General features: G+C 40.0%; 1 protein-coding gene across 1 annotated transcript in view; it reads right to left on the bottom strand.

Annotated features, from left to right (window-relative positions):
- CRYBG3 (crystallin beta-gamma domain containing 3) overlaps positions 1-16,014 on the bottom strand; it is an 80,568-nt gene that overhangs the window by 19,974 nt on the left and 44,580 nt on the right. Inside the window, exons 8-13 of the mRNA XM_064728250.1 lie at positions 10,059-10,198; positions 8,672-8,786; positions 7,595-7,630; positions 6,756-6,889; positions 4,905-5,031; positions 1,054-1,196 (exon numbers count right to left, since the gene is read on the bottom strand). Of these exons, the coding sequence (XP_064584320.1) occupies positions 1,054-1,196; positions 4,905-5,031; positions 6,756-6,889; positions 7,595-7,630; positions 8,672-8,786; positions 10,059-10,198 (695 nt within the window). The remainder of the gene's footprint in view (positions 1-1,053; positions 1,197-4,904; positions 5,032-6,755; positions 6,890-7,594; positions 7,631-8,671; positions 8,787-10,058; positions 10,199-16,014) is intronic.

Genomic DNA, 16,014 nt, shown 5'->3' with positions numbered 1-16,014 from the left:
AAGAAACCCCCAACTAGAGGGTCCTTCTATCCCTACACAGTGGCAGAAGCAGATGGGGGCTGGTTAGAAAGACACCTCTAAAGAAAGACACCTCACCCACTTTTGGAGGTGCACTGGGACTGTTTTACTATGGATGTAACAGGACATGTCTTTACTCATTTTAATTCCATCATCCACTGACTAATCTGTTTGCTACTAATTTATCTAATGTGGTTTTAACCTCCTGGTGCTACCACAGTCCCTTCAGCACAAGTTCCAGAAACTCACTGCCTCTGGTGTAGGAAAAGCTTTTTTCTTTCCACATCAAAATCTGATTTAAAGCAATCTCCAGTTCCAAAGCATCTCCCCCAACTGTTGTCATGCAAGATTCTGTGAACTGCATTAATCTTGTCTTACCACTTGCAGGATTTTGCAGCTCTCATTTGTATCCCCCCTCTCCAAACTGAGACTCAGCCTTTCATTCTTGCACCTAATCCTCACCAGACACTAATCACCCATCCCTACATAAGCAGTTCAGGTCCCTCACTTCACAGTTCCTGATCCCCATCACTCTTAGGGTAGTTATGACAATGTTAATACTGCATTTAAAAAATTACTACTAAATGTCTGAAACCCACATGATTTCACAGTGCTCTTTTCCCTTAATGTCTTTCATGTTTTAGTTTTTATAGTTCTATTAATTTTCAGTGCCAGCAGTCTAAATTTATTACACAGCACATCTCATCCTTTCTGGACAGGTTCTACCTGTCCCAAAAATTATACCAGGTCTTAATATATCTAAAATATCTTTTCAGTATTACTGCCATGGAAAAATGTGACTCTGGGGGATCATCACAAGCTTTTTCTATGATCAAGAACACTTAGACCAAAATCAAGGTGCAAGCATGAGAGCTACAGAAAACTGAAATTACTATTTCCCTTCCACTCCCCAAGGAAATTTAAAGAAACACTTTTCTCCTCCAAATATTGACCATGTGGAATATACTCTGTCAAGAGATGCACCCAAAGGTGCACAGAAATGTTGAACAGTTCCATGTATTTGAGCAGACTTACACTCCACTTTTCACAAGAATCGACCTCGTCTCGGGGCCAAATCCAGCCTGCTCCAAATCAGGGATTTCTTCATTGATGATGTCAAATGCTTTCCCATCTTCATCATCAGACTGGAAAAGTGCCACTGAAGACTCTATGAAATCCTAAGGGGCAGAATAGGAGTCAGAGGACAGTCACAGCTCAATGACTCTTCACAACATAAAACATTTTGGGACAGAATTATAGCCAGAAAGGCAGCGTTTTATAGAGCTCCCTGGTGTGGATCTTTATGGGATATTTTGGCATTGAAGTTCTGGAATAACTGCAAGCCTGGCAATCTGGTGTGGCCTTCAGGGGTCTGCACTGAAGAGGGGAAGAGCCTGCTGGCCCTGAGCACCATCCTTTCCTCTTTGAGGATGGCTCACAGTGCAAAGATGCCAGTGTGGGAAGGAGAAGGGTTAAGAAGAAAAGAGTTGAGCGCTGATCTTCCAAAAGCCTCACAAATAACTACTCCAAGCATGACCATGACTACATTTTTCACTAAACTCCTCCTTCCTCATCCTTTGCAGCAACATGGCAATAATTATGGAGAGGAAAAGCCTGGGCAGCATCACCTCTCCAGCACAAGAGGTTTGTACTTTTTGGATACATCCACTCTAGCTATAAATAAATCCTGCTTAACACTGTCACATTCTCTCTTACATAGCTGTGTGACACTGCTTTGTGCTTTCAGCCAGCTTTGTTTCTTGCACACATTACTTGCACAGCCTCAGATAATTTGAATTTGGGTTTCAAATCTTCAGCTTTTTAACCACTTAGCAATTTTAAACTCACAGTTCAGTCGCTGCTTGGGAAAACAGAAAACAACAATGCATACACTTTACTCCTTTAACTTTGAACAGAAAGCAGGAACTCAATTTCAGTGTTTCTCAATCATTCAGCAGTGTTATAAATTGAAACTGAGTCCTGCAAATAAGAAACATTTGCTGTCAAGCAAATAATGTGGTTGTCAGAGACTCATGAACATATGAGGACTCCACCATGGGTATTGTTACATTAAACACTGAGAAAACAAAGATTTAGAAAAGATTTATCAAAAAGCACCTAGAAATTAAGGCCAAAGCAAGCATGCAGGCAGATTAATTTGGCCAGGTGAACCTGATCAAACAGGCTCTTTGGAGGACACCATGTCTTTCTACAGGACACAGTCACCATGAGTAATGAAAATCAAGTTTAGAATGAACACTTGATGTGGCTCAACTTCTCTGCACTGTTTACAGGACAGTAAAAGGTGATGGAACAAATTCTGGAGTAAAACTGGTTCCCCTACTGTGTTGACCACTTCCTTCCTTCATTTATTTAAACTGTTCAACTGCTGCAACTATTTCAGGTATTCACTAGAAATTAAAGTGCCAGGTCTGGAAGAATCATCATGAACAACTGCAGCTTCAGACTACTTTTTAGGGAAAAAAAAAAAAGGAGGAAAGAACAACTAACTAATGCAGTATTAGTGCAAATGGAAACCAGCTACTCTTAAAAGTCCTAAAGCAAGAGAGTACCCTAAAAGTCATGAAGATCAAATCTACACATAATTTCCTTAACTAAGTTTATAATATTGACATATATCCACAGTTGTAATTAAATTTAAAACATCTTTCAAATTCAGCCATCATTCTTTTCTGCCTGAAATTCCACTACACCTTCTCTTACAACAAATAATAGGAAAAATACTTTTTAAGAAAAGACTTTCAGACCGAGGCAGATCATTCTAAACTTGAAAGCATTAGAGGGAAAGCTCTGAAGGCAACATACGAAATTTTCTCTTTCACTGAGCCATGGGGAATACCAGGGGCAAACCCCAGCTCGAAATGCCTTTGGCACTGCAGAACAGAAGCAAAGCCACTGTCCCCCAAGGCAGCTGACAGCCCAGACTGCTGCCTCAGGTGTGTTCAGCACAGATGCTGACGGGCAGCTGGCAGCAGCTGGATAAAACCAACCCATGAGATCTTTTTATCTCTGCTTCCCAAACACCCCCTGACCCCCCATCAGCCCTTGGGAGTGCTCACTGCAGGGTTATTCAAGCCAGCCAAAGCTGAGAGCCTGGGGATGTGGATAACAATATCCCTGGGGATTCTGAGACCATTGCAGCCTTCACCTTCCCCTGACAGAATTCCTGAGCTCAGGGAGCAGAGCCAGGGCCTTTGCTGTGCAGTGAGAGGCCTCAAGCACACAGAGTTTGGATTTATGCCCGGGTCCCCTTGAAACTGAACGTTTGGTACTAAAATATTTTTAAAATCCTGACCTTAAGTATGGTATACAAAGTCACCAAGGGAGCATATGGCCAGCCTGGGCACGGCCCTGTGTGCTGCACATTGCCCAGAGGGAGGCAATCTGCTGGTCAAGCCAAACAACACAGTGCCAGGGCCATTACTCATTCCATTGGCAAGCAGCTGGTTGCCTTCAGTTATGCAACAAATTGAGGGGAAATATTCCTTTTCACTTCTCTTATCAATAGGTAAATATTTATACATATTGACAGGCCAAGTGGAATGATATATGTTGATATATGACTGTGAATGATACATATTCTTAAAATGTTTAGGACTTGAGCCTTCTGACTGTTTTAGGTGCAAGTTAAATTAAATACATGACATGGAAGGTCATTCTTGCTACCCACATGCATGATTTTAACTTGTATTTATGTCCTTTGCCAAGAGAAAAATCTAAAAAGATCAATTCAAGTTGCTCAGGTACCCTATATACAGCTGGAAAAGAGAGGAAAACAGATTATTCAGTAACTGCACATTCAAAATGAGGAATCTGAAGAAATTTCTTACCTACTTTTTTCTCAGAAACCTGAAAATAAATTACTTAGGGAAGGATATTTTTCTTGAATTCAATTCATTCTCCTATCTTTATTTTGATAGATTCTGATTATTAATACAGCTTTTGCTAGGTGCCTGTCATGAAAAACAAACCTGCAAATTGTGAATTTAAGTATGGCCTTCTGGGGCTCACATTAACTTTTTATCTTAAAAAAAAAAAAGACTGTTGAGACAGTGAGTTTGCTTTAAATCCCCATATTCAATTTCCACAAAATTCCTGGCTCAGGAATATCACAGCTCCTCAGATGAAGAGATGAATAATCTGATTTTACAAAACTGGGTAATATCAGAGTGAACAATCTTAGTTTCAGAAGAACTTATTCTTTGCAGCTGTATTTAATGTTCACAGAGTTGCCATTATAATAAAAATACCTTCAAACACTTATACAAACAAATAAAAAACCCAACCCAAAACAAAGGAAATTATAAAGAAGTTCTAACCCCATGTTTCCCCATTGCTAAAAATTCTAACTTTGCCTCCAATAGTAGACTCTTACAAATAGTTTTTACTATTATTTCATCCTTGCCTCCACTAAGCACATTTTAGTAGCAGGGATTTTTTTTAACATGATTATTTTTGCTGCCAAAATTTTCTGGCAGAAAAATCACAGACAGAGGGTAATGCTGTTTTAAGGCTTGCAACAGCTGCTGCATTGAAAAGCTATTTTTGTTTCAATCAAGAACTACTCTGCACACTCAGGCACGTTATGTTTTTAAGAAAATTCCATTCGAGAGATTCAAACAGCTTGAGGTGCAGGAGTGAGGTACTTGGAAAATCTGTCAGGTGGACAAGGAATTTTTGTATCAACTTCACAAAGAACCTGCTTCCTCCTTAGTGCAGTCTACATTTCAGCCAGTAGGAAGAGAATGAGGATGAACACAAAAGATGGAATGCCCAACCCAAGGCAGCTGTACCATTACACAGAATAACCTGCTCTTTATGGACAGAGCTGTGACAATCTGTGAGAAATGCATGTGAGTACTCACAGCCTGGAGGAAGCGGAAGGAGAGCAGGGCACGGTCACTTCCCCCCCAGGAGCATCTGTCCTCATACTCCCCCTCCTCCAGCAAGAACTGATGGCCTTTGTAACGTTCCTTGTCATAGGCAACCCATCTGTGGCAGCCCCACAACAAAAGGAAAGTCAAGTCAGTAAAGGCAAAACAACTGCACACATGATTTTCTCTAACAAAAAAAGGGAGAAGAGAACCCCCCAAAAACACTAAAATGAGTATCACAAACCCAGCCAATTCACAAAGCAATGCTTGTTTGGAGTCACAACAGGCACCCATGAAGAGTTCTTTGTGGATCAAAATCCTGCCATGTGATTCTTTATCCAACAATAGCTGATTTATGGAATGCTTCTCCGGGTGCCTCCTCTCAGCCAGCCACATTCCCAACAGCAATATTTGGTACCACAGAGCCCAGGGTGCAGCTAAATGCCCAAACTTTCAGTGATAAATACACAAGCAGTGGATCTCTTCAGTGTGCTAATAAATGATGAGACCCTACCTTTGCTGGAGATGGTGACAAAATTAACAGATTTCAGCAGAACAAGATTCTGCCTGCTTATATTTTTTTTTGCTTTAATCTAAAACTGTATACATATAAACAGACAAGCAAATTGAAGATATAAACCACATTGTATATGAAATATGTTTTAGCAGTAAACAAATAGAAATTTTCAAAATATTTTGAATAAATAGATAAGGGTCTGTTAAAAGAAGGTGTTTCCATATCAACTTCAAATCTCTAATGGACACCAACTAAAAAAATTTGCTTCCCCCACCTTTTTTCTTGTCAGCATTTCTTTCATAAAGCTCCCTTGTAAATATTAGAATTGCTGTACAAAGTCTGTTGGCAGTGAAATTTGGCAGGCAGGGATAGCTTTACTTTTAGTACCATTTGGTTTACATTAATTCAACTGTTTATGTTACCACAGCACTAAAAATAAAAGCTGCCACAACAGACAGAACAATGATTTTTAATAATCCGAGGCTTCCCAGATAGTGAACACACAATGCACTTCTGAATAGATTATCTGAGTATTAACAATTAAGTTTGTTTTGAATTTAGTGCTCATAAAATTCTGACAGCAGCCTGAAAGGATGTATGTTATTCCATCCTTATGCTGAAGTGGAAAATCCCTTATGAAACAAAGGCAAGATTTTCTGAAAACTGTTTTATTACTGAAGTGTTTGGCAGAAGCAGCCACCCTGCCTGCTCTCAGGCAGTCCTGTCCTGTTGGGAGAGGGTGAAGGAACAACACGAGGGGTTGGTGGGTGGTGCTGAGTTTACCTCAGAGCATCCACCTGTGACACAGGTGTGACACAGTCCTGTGTGTGTGTGTGTGACACAGGGAGAGGCAGCACAACACAGAATCCATCCAGTGCCTCAGTTAATGGAAATAACAGCACATTCCCAATGCCAGATAACAGGCAACAGCTGGCAGAGGAAAACCATTAAGACAATAAAACAGCTTGCAGGTTTCAGAGGTATTAAAATGTCAAACTGAAGACTGACCACATCTACCCAAGGTCATTTCAGCAAATTAAGTAGAGACTATCAGAAATATAAATCAATATAAATTAAAGCTCTGTGTGAACAAAGTGGTCTAATTTATTGGCATCCAAATGGCAAACACTGACTTCACACCTTTCACACATTTAGCTTGGGAGGCTGATAACTAAAGAGCTGATAATAAAAGAAATATACACTCCCTTCTTTTAAAAAAATTCCACCTGTGGAAGATTACAATCATCCCTTAGTTAGCACTTTTAAGCATTTAGTTATGCTTCTCTGTTTTAAAATAAATAAATATAAAAGTGAAATATACTCACACTCCACCAATTACACGCAGTGATCCAATTTCCTGAAACTCCTCCTCACTACCAAACAGTGCAGGGACAGAAGCAATGTTTTCTGAAAACTCTTTGGACCATCCTCCAAAGTGGGTTTTCTCATATATTATTATCTAGAAAACATGATGTTGAGCTTAATCTTTCAAAAGCAGACAAGAAGCCTCTCCCTGTACTTGGCTGAAGTTATTTTCATGACTGCAGTTAAGAGCCCCTTCAAGTTCTTTATCTGCTGAATCACACAGATCAGCTATTAACAATATTTGTATCTGTTACAGCATGTATTAGAAAAACACCCAAGTCATGCATGCATTTGTATCATTAAAAGTTACCTAATGCATAAGCTTTTTTGTAGAAAAATGAGGAAAAAGGAACAATAGTTTTAGATCATCTTTCAGCTCCTCAGATCACAGAAGGATCATGGTCTCACTCACAACTCTTGTATTGGAATAGGGGCTAGGATGGAAGGGTTCTCTTCCTGTCCTCTTCCTCCCTTCCCTCTCCTTTTCTTTTTAAATTCAGTATGTTAAATGGGAAAATCCCCCCCAATCCCTTTATCATTACAGTGACTAATGTGTCAAGTCAGAAAAACTCATTTTATAGCAAATTCACACTTTCCTAGTAAGTGAAAAACAAACTACTGGTACTTTTACACCTCATCAAACACTAAGTGAACTTGACAGCATTAAGGAATTTTTCTTCACCAGCAAGCACTGAATAGTGATCAAAGATCACACACTAAACAAAAGGAAAGCAGCTTGCATGAAGATTTCATATTCCCAATGTGCTTATATTTCATTCTGAGTGCCCTCTGTGCTTACCTTGACATTCATTGGCATTTGCACCTTTAGTCCACCCTAAAAACAGATGAGAGGAAAATTAGTTATTTATATCAAACCTCTAGTTCCACTCTGACATGTGTTTTACAGTACCATCAGAGCATGACGTCTTTGCAATTATATTCACCACTTTCAATGCTGGCCATAGATTTCAAAAGGCCAGGCACACTATGAACCTGACCTACAAACAAATCAAACAAATCAGTGCACTGACAAACCTCTTAGACTGCAAGCAATTTCAAAGTATCCCTTCATGGCCTAGAATTCTAAAGCAAATGTTTTTAAACTAATTGATACTGACCAGTTTTTGAAATTAACTTTTAAAGCTTTGTTGTATGCATTACAAATTTCTATAGCACAATGGTGCAACACTAGAAAAAACAGCAGGAGAGAGAGAAAATAGAGTGACATATTTATGTTTATGGTCAAAGAGCAAATACAACAAATGCATCTTCTGTGGAAATGTGAGTGAATGATGCTCTGTGAGGGAATAAGGGACTGACCTCACTTGAGTGACTAAAGAGACAGCCATTAGGTCTTATCCCTTTATGGCTTTTAAACTGTCTCTGTGGGCTTGCTATGTACACAGTAAAATTTGTGTTATACCCCTTCCCATCTCTCTCACACGCAGATCCAAGTGCTGTCTGTCAACACAAAAACCAGCTGCACCTCTCCAGATTTGTGTGCAGAGAAATACTACTGGGTAATAAAGTCCTTATCTGGTCTTCCATCCCCAGTAGACCCTAACTGAAAAAAATAAAATCAAAAACTTCAGAAGGGCATTTTTGTTAATTAATTGGTGTTGGGTGCAATAAAATGAAGAGCCTTTCTGTCTTATCAGACCTCCTGCCAACAACAGGAGTTCCCAGGAAGATGCTGGGGGTGCAGAAGCCTGACAAGTCACGGTGACCAAAGCAAGCACACCACGGAGGATTAACCCAGAATGAACATCAGAGCCCAAGCTGTATTTAGGTCAAAACATCTGGGGAAGCAACAATATAAAAAAAAAAAAAAAAGGAGGGCACACAGGGGATTATCAGGGAATTGTGAAGTCCTCACCATTCTTAAGGGACGCAGAGATTTTACATCTGCTGAAGGAATTTCAGGTGGTGAATCACATTCTTCCAAAACTGTCATCTCTCCCTTGTAATTCAAGTCTGAATAAGCAAGCCATCTACAACAGTAAGGACAAATGACTCAATCAGTTCATCAATTACATTCCAAAAACAAAGATCTTATTAAAATTATTTTCCTTTTGTACTCATAAGAGCTAGATAATGTTTGAGATGGCACATCAAAACAAAACTGTATTTAAATACGCTGGCAACATCACTGCTAGGAAGATCTCAAATACTTTTTCTTAGTCCAAGCTAAATATAACTGAAAGAGAAGAAAATTACCAATTTGTTCACTCACTTAAAAAAGCCAGCTTGCTACACTATGAGTATACAAAAAAGTCAGCACTGAGGATGAGATGTTAGCATTGAATTTTATGTAAAATTACCACCTTATGAATTAAAAGGCTTCTTATATCAGTCCCATATCATTTTTTTCAGTGGAAGTTATTAAAGTGTGATTATTTACAGCAATCCTTTGGAAAACTATTGTAATTTTGACATGAAGATTAAAATTGTTGGGAGTCCTTCAGACTTTTCTAAATAAAAAAAAAAAAAAGCTGAATGTAAAAGCTGGACACAGGTTTAGGAGACCACACAAGGAATGGAGGAAGAGGCATAGAGCCATATGGAAAATTATTTTCTTAAAACTACCAGGTTTTGTCAAAACTAAGACAAGACTCTGTTTTTAAGTCCTTCACAACCCCAGGCTTCACAGACTTACTGTGGGAAGGAAGGCTTGGCTCACGTGGAAAGGCAAGACTTGTAATAGAAGAGCTACTGTCATCCTGCAATTACTTATGGGAAGAGCCACACAACTCCCAGACTTCAGGAACTGTGATGTTTTGGCCCATTCTGCTCAATACAGGAAGTTCTGGGCTGCCCAGGGGCCTGTGTCAGACTGCATCACCTCCCTCCACAAGGTCAGGATCTGGCTGTAGCTTGAGAAATGCTTGGGCGATGTAACATGCACATTCTGGTGCTCAGCCACAGTATTATGGTTGTAACAGGGTGGGTGACTCAGGAGAAGTATCTATTCTCCAATGAAATAAAAGCTAATTATAGCTGAGTTGCTTCCTTTATTTATAAAGCTACTCAAATATGGAATTACTGAAGAGGTCTGCCAGCAACTAGGAAAAAATGCCTTCAAACTAGGAGCCCACAGAACACAATGCTGACACATTAATTGTCATTAAATGTAATATTAAATGTATGTTTACTAATTTCTGGCAAACCCCCCAAATACTGTTCATACTGCTGACTGATTTTCATCCCCTGATATTACTCTTCTACCTGCTGGCAAAATGCTGTTAAAAAGGTTCAGTACTTACACTCCTGATCTGACTCTTATATAAGGGTTTTTCTCAACATCCAGCTCTTCTAAATTGGCAGCTGCGCCCTGTATGCAGATGGGAAGTCCCTCTGTACTACCAGCTGCCAGGCAGAACTCCACCTCTGGAATGCCACAGTCCTGTGGAAACAAACCAAAGGGTAATGTTTATCCACACTTGCACGCTCTGCCCCCAAACATTCCCTTTTTTGCCCCATCTTCTCACCCTTCTCCAGCCTTCATATGATGGAAGGGTTTTATTCTTTTTAAAATGGAGGCTGGAATTTTTAGAAAAGCCAAGGGAGGTAAATTTCCAGCTCCCACTAATTTTCAAAGAAGAAATTTATGGCTGTCAGGCTACTTGCATAAAGGCCAGTTTAAATATTCTCCAACCAAAGGACTGAACAACTTTGTAAGACTGACTTCTTTTCTAAAAGGCAATGTTTCCATCACACACATGATGCTTGCATTATCTAAAACTTTCCAGAAGTATCCATTACATTCCCACCGCTGCCCCTCCACAACAATTAAGTTCTGTAATGCAGAATGCAACTACAGTATCAAGCCATATGAATTCAATGTTTTTGTTGTGCTAAATAAATCTGCAGCATTTTAGATGAAGAAGGAAAAAAAGATCAGTATTAAAACACATCTATTCTGTTAAGTAGGCACTTCAGCAATTTTCCTGTTACCACACAGGTAACAGGAAATTTCATTGCTGGAGGTTTACTACTAAGAGATACTACAGGAGAGCAACCTGTTGACCACATGCTCCATTCTAGAATTTGCAGGGATTTTATTGAGCCACCCTCATTTTGCAGTATTTATATAATATGCATTGCCAACAATTTGTTCCCCAGCACTCAAGCACACCCTGAACCAACGAGGATCTGCAAATCCCTGTTTCACAGGGTGTTCCAGACCAGTGGAAGGCAGTTCATGTGTGCAGCTGGAAAACTTCACTTCGCAGCCACAACCTCCCAGAACACTTCCCCTTCTCCTCCTCACCCACAAGCCCATTTGCTTTAAAACAGAGGGCTTGAACAGCATATAAAGATTCCCAAAATCCTAACGTGGCTGGAGGAAGATGCCCCTTTCATGTGTGCTAGAGAAGAGGGATGAGGAGTGGTCTCTGAAGGTGTCCCCAGGGAAGCACCCAATTTCTGGATTTGGGGAGGAGCCAGGAGGGGCACACTGTGACAGAGATCCTGCCAGGACTGTGGCTTCTGAAAGGAAGAACACAAGAGCTTGCAGGGAAACCCAGCAACAGCACCTCATCTTGTGACAGCACCTGCAGTGCTCTCCTTTTGCACGTGGGGTTTTAGTGGGGTTTTCATGGGGTGACATCCCACTTCTTGTTCACAGCATTTTTCATTAGCTATTGAACTGTCAGCACTAAGTGTGGCAATCAGAATGGATGCACTTGAGGATATTGTTTCACTTTCCTCCCGAGACCTGAGGTAACACAGTAATACTGCCTTGGCAACTCTCCCTCCTGCACAGTCACGTTTCCTCTGTATTGTACCTTACAAACAATGCTCACTCTTTGTTTTTAGAGCAGAAACTGCAACACCGGGATTTTTGTTTTCCGATTAACAAACCCAGAGAAATCAGGAAAAAAGACTTTCTAGTACAATGCTGCTTTATGGGAACATGCTAAGGAACTCCATTCCTCAATTCTAAGCGTATTGCTAGACAAGATTAAAAAAAAAAAAATCACCCCATAGTTCTTACACGTGTATGTATCTTACTAAATCAAAGTTGAGAAATACTTGAAGTCTGTGGTTTTTTTTCTAAAAATATCTGATATGTAAGAAGGCTGAAATTCATAAATTCAGTAATAAAGCTTGATTCAAAAAATTGAAGTTGCACCTAGAAGAATTCCACAAATAATGATGGCAGACTCCTAATGGCTTCAGATAAATTCTGAAACTAAGTATCTACAAGACTAGACAAGTAGCAAAATAAAAGTATCTGCCTGAGGGCTCAGACAGAAGAGGAGATGGAGTATGCTTAATTTTAATTCAGTAGGAGGTCTTTTGTTTTTGTTTTTCATTTAAGATTGGAAAGAGGCAGTCTGTAAGCTCTTTTCAAGTCTGCTCTCCTGACTCTGAAGCTCATGAGGCAGTCTCCAGCTCAAGAGATGATAAATGTACCAGGGGAGGTAAAGCACAAACACTCATAATAAAGTCTCTCCTATTTATCACCATCTCTCTCCAGTCAGATTTTGAAAGCAATAAAAAACCTCTACTCGTACTGATTCTACTTTTGTGTGTGTTCCACATTAAGTCCACAAATTTCTTTCATAAAGTGTCACACAACAAACTAAGGTTTTCATCAAAACCAATTCAAATATTTATTTTTAAAGGCGGTAACACGGTCAAGCAAGAAGTACATCATATTTTCTAAGCACATTTTTTTAAGTCACAAATACACATTTTGACTTAAATAAGGAGTTCAATTTACCTGTACTGATGCACAGACTGCAGAGAATGGTAACATTTATTATTACTGTATGAGATGAATGCTATATATTTGCAGCACACACTCTGTCCCATGCCATTAACCTATACAATTAAAGCATGCAAATTTAGTTTGGTAAATATTGGCCTCAGCATGTTCATATTTGCCTGAGCATATTTAACAGCCCTCATTACTTTCACAGGCTCCTTTAACATTCCCAATGGCTCCTTTAACATTCCCAATGAAGCCACCATCTTTAGAAACAAAATGAAAACCATACAAATATGACAGCAGTCAGGTGGAAATCCTTCAGTCTAAAGCCCTGCCATCTGCAAGGCGTCAAGATTTGGAAATAAGATACACACATGCACAACTATTATCATGCAAAACTGCTAGCACAGTATTCCAGCCCAGATCCCAAACTGGAAGGTTGCTCCCTAAAGCCACCCCCAAACTGTGCCAGCCCCCATCACAAGCAGTCCAAACTCACACGCTCATTGTCCTACAGACACATCCGGCAGAACCAGAACCAAAAGCAGGGCAAGCACATTAGGCAGCTGTGCTCATTTCCAGTGCTAACACACAACCAGCAAATGCTCAGGTAGATCACAGCCTCCAGGCATCCCTCTCTGCCTGCCTTACTCTGTGGTATCCTCCTGCAGCCTCCACGCAGTCATCCTGGAATGCCTGTGCTTCCCTCCTGGGCTTTAGGGAGCCTTTTCCCCTTTCTGCTCTCCCCTCAGCTCCTTCTGAAGAGGATTAACACAACCCTTAAGCCTTTAGCACTAAATATTCCTCTTCAGTGGCATCTCTGACATTTTTCTAGCCTGACCAAGAGGTCCAGCAGAAGTGACAGACCTAAAGCCTTTGACCCCCTCAAGGTGTTCTTGGTTATTTATCCTTCCTCTGGATCTAGGGTTACAGCCCTAGCAGCTCCAGCAGGGTTAAATAAACTCAGCACTGCTGAGACTTCTCCTTGGTCTGTCAGCTGAGGTGATCAAATCAGCCTGTTTAACTGGGGTAGTTTTGTGTCAACAGCAGGGCAAAGAATGACTGAAGGCTGGCTTCTTAAGGGAAATGCCAAAACAAGGATGAGAGAAGAGACTATTGAAAACCAGGCCTAATTAGTTCTGGAATTAACATGATTGCTTTGTAATGTCTAGACACCATTTCACTTTAAATACACATTTTGTCTTTAGGATGCTATCTGCTTCTGGAGGTGGGTTTTTTTTGTTGTTGTTTTTTTGACCTGTTGGTCCTGCAGGCTTTTTTACCCATTCATAATTCTTGCTCCCAGTGCTCCAGCATTGTACCACTCTTGCTACCACTCACCACCACCAAACCCAGCTACAGAACTTAGCAGGGGTGGCCAATGAAATCATACAAAGGAAATAAATGATTACTGTCCTGTAAAGAACCAGCCAGCAAGAGAGACTATCTGAAGCTGCTGAGTGTCTTCCTATGGCATCTGACAAAGAAGTCCCTGCTTAAATTATTAGCTTCTTTTCACCAGAAAAACCACACAACAAGAGAAACACACCCTTCCTGTAATAGTGTGAACAATCCCATTACAGAGAGCTTTGCTTAAGGAGACTCCACAAGGAATCCAGGTAATCCCTGCCTAACCATCTTGCAGACAGTGATTATAAACTGCTGTTTCAGATCCCTGGCCACCTTGCAAAACAATGGTTCACAAGACTATTCCAGAATGGAGGTGTCAGGAACTCTTCTTGGCTCTTATTTTTGGGAACAAAATATTTAGCACTCCCTTTAGGTTTCCAGAAACAGATAGGAAAGAAGCCCAATGTGCAAAAAAGTCAAAATATGTGTTTACAGTAGGCCAGAGAAATGACCTGGCTAAACAGACTGTGCTGCAGGAGCTGCACTGAACCTGGGAGTGCAGGCAGACTTTGCTGGCCTTGGCTTTTGTCTTAGGGGAAATCAATCTCCACATCATTTCAGACAGGTCTTCATTTTACTGGCTGCACAATCTGTTTCTTTGGAATCTTTTCCCCACAATTTTCTTGAAATTAAATACACATGGATACACCTAATGCATATCCATGGTTAGGCAGGCCACAAGCTAACCAAAAATTTAACAGAATCTCTGCTTTTTGGGGAGGCTTGAAGCCAAATCAAGAGCACAAGGCTACTGGCAGACTGTTCTTCAGACAGTATGCTAGTAAAAAAAAAATTAAATGTACCTCCTACAGTTTCCTTAGTAAAAAACTGTTTCTCCTCTTCTTGGCAAGTTGTTTTCTTCTCAAATATTTAGTCAATGTTCTAATCTGTTAAATGACAAAGACCCTTAAAAAAACTACTTGAAAATTTGGAAGACAAGTCAGACAACCTGGACACAGAGCAAGTATGGCCAAACTACCCTGGAGAAAAGACACTGACAGCCTGTGAAAAAGAAAAGGCAGTAAAACACATACACACGAGCTGCCTGAAAAAGAATCCACTATTTGTCAAATAAAAACAAAGCCTATATATTCCACAAAAATAAATAAATAAGGTAGCACTTTGGGAAACTACCTTCCAAAAGCAGTTCCACAGCAGGTAAAAAACAACCTGAAAAAGTAGGGATGCCTTCATGAATCAAGGTGTAGAGGACAAAACCTGGCTGGTGAGAGCAGTAAACTCACCAACCACAGCTGCTAAAGGTTTCATTTACACGAGGAAAGCGTTGATTACTGAACTAGTGTAAAGTAACAAAGCCTTCCATCTGTGTTCCACATAAATGAACCACAGACTGGAAGAAGAACAAAAGTCAAAGCTATTTAGCTGTACTGCAAAGGTTTTTATCAAGCATGATGAAGTTAAACAAGTATCTTTCCTATCCAAGAGTCCTCTTTCACAGCCAAGACACATCCAGCTTCCCTTGGCTGTTATTGTGAAATACCTTCATTTATTTAGTTGATTTCCACATTATTGATCAACATTCATATTGCATATTGATCAAAGGTTTTAATATGTTTAGCTCAAATAATGTTAACTTAATTATTCTTGCCTTCAGTCAGCCTCTTTTGAATTAATTAATTTCTAAGTTTTTTAAGAGAATGAAAAAGTATTTCTAATTGTTATGACATAATGCCCCTGTACTGATGACAAAAAGGTTATCAATTTTAAAATGACCTCTATACCAGCAAAAAACAGAGAAACCACTTTACTGAAAATCTTTCACATTGTGATACAAATGATAATCCATTCACAGTAAGGGCCACTGCCCTGTGAGCAACTGGAATGTTGCACTGAACAATGAGACCACTAAGTCTTCTTAAATCACAAGATCTGGAAAATATATTCCTCATTCACTGAATAACAATGGATGCATTATATTTAGTTTTCGACATTTGATTCTTATCTTTTCAACAAAAAGCCTTCTAAACTGATGGCTGCAGGCAGAGCTACATGCTGTAGGTGTACACTGGTCCAAGTGCAGATCCTACAGATGGCACAAAAGCTGTAGAGGGAATGGCAGCAGTTTGTGGAGG

This window comes from Zonotrichia leucophrys, chromosome 1 (assembly GCF_028769735.1).
Source record: "Zonotrichia leucophrys gambelii isolate GWCS_2022_RI chromosome 1, RI_Zleu_2.0, whole genome shotgun sequence".
Classification (NCBI taxonomy): Eukaryota; Metazoa; Chordata; class Aves; order Passeriformes; family Passerellidae; genus Zonotrichia; species Zonotrichia leucophrys.
Note: the sequence above shows the minus strand (reverse complement) of the source record. Positions and strands in the feature narration are given on the sequence as shown.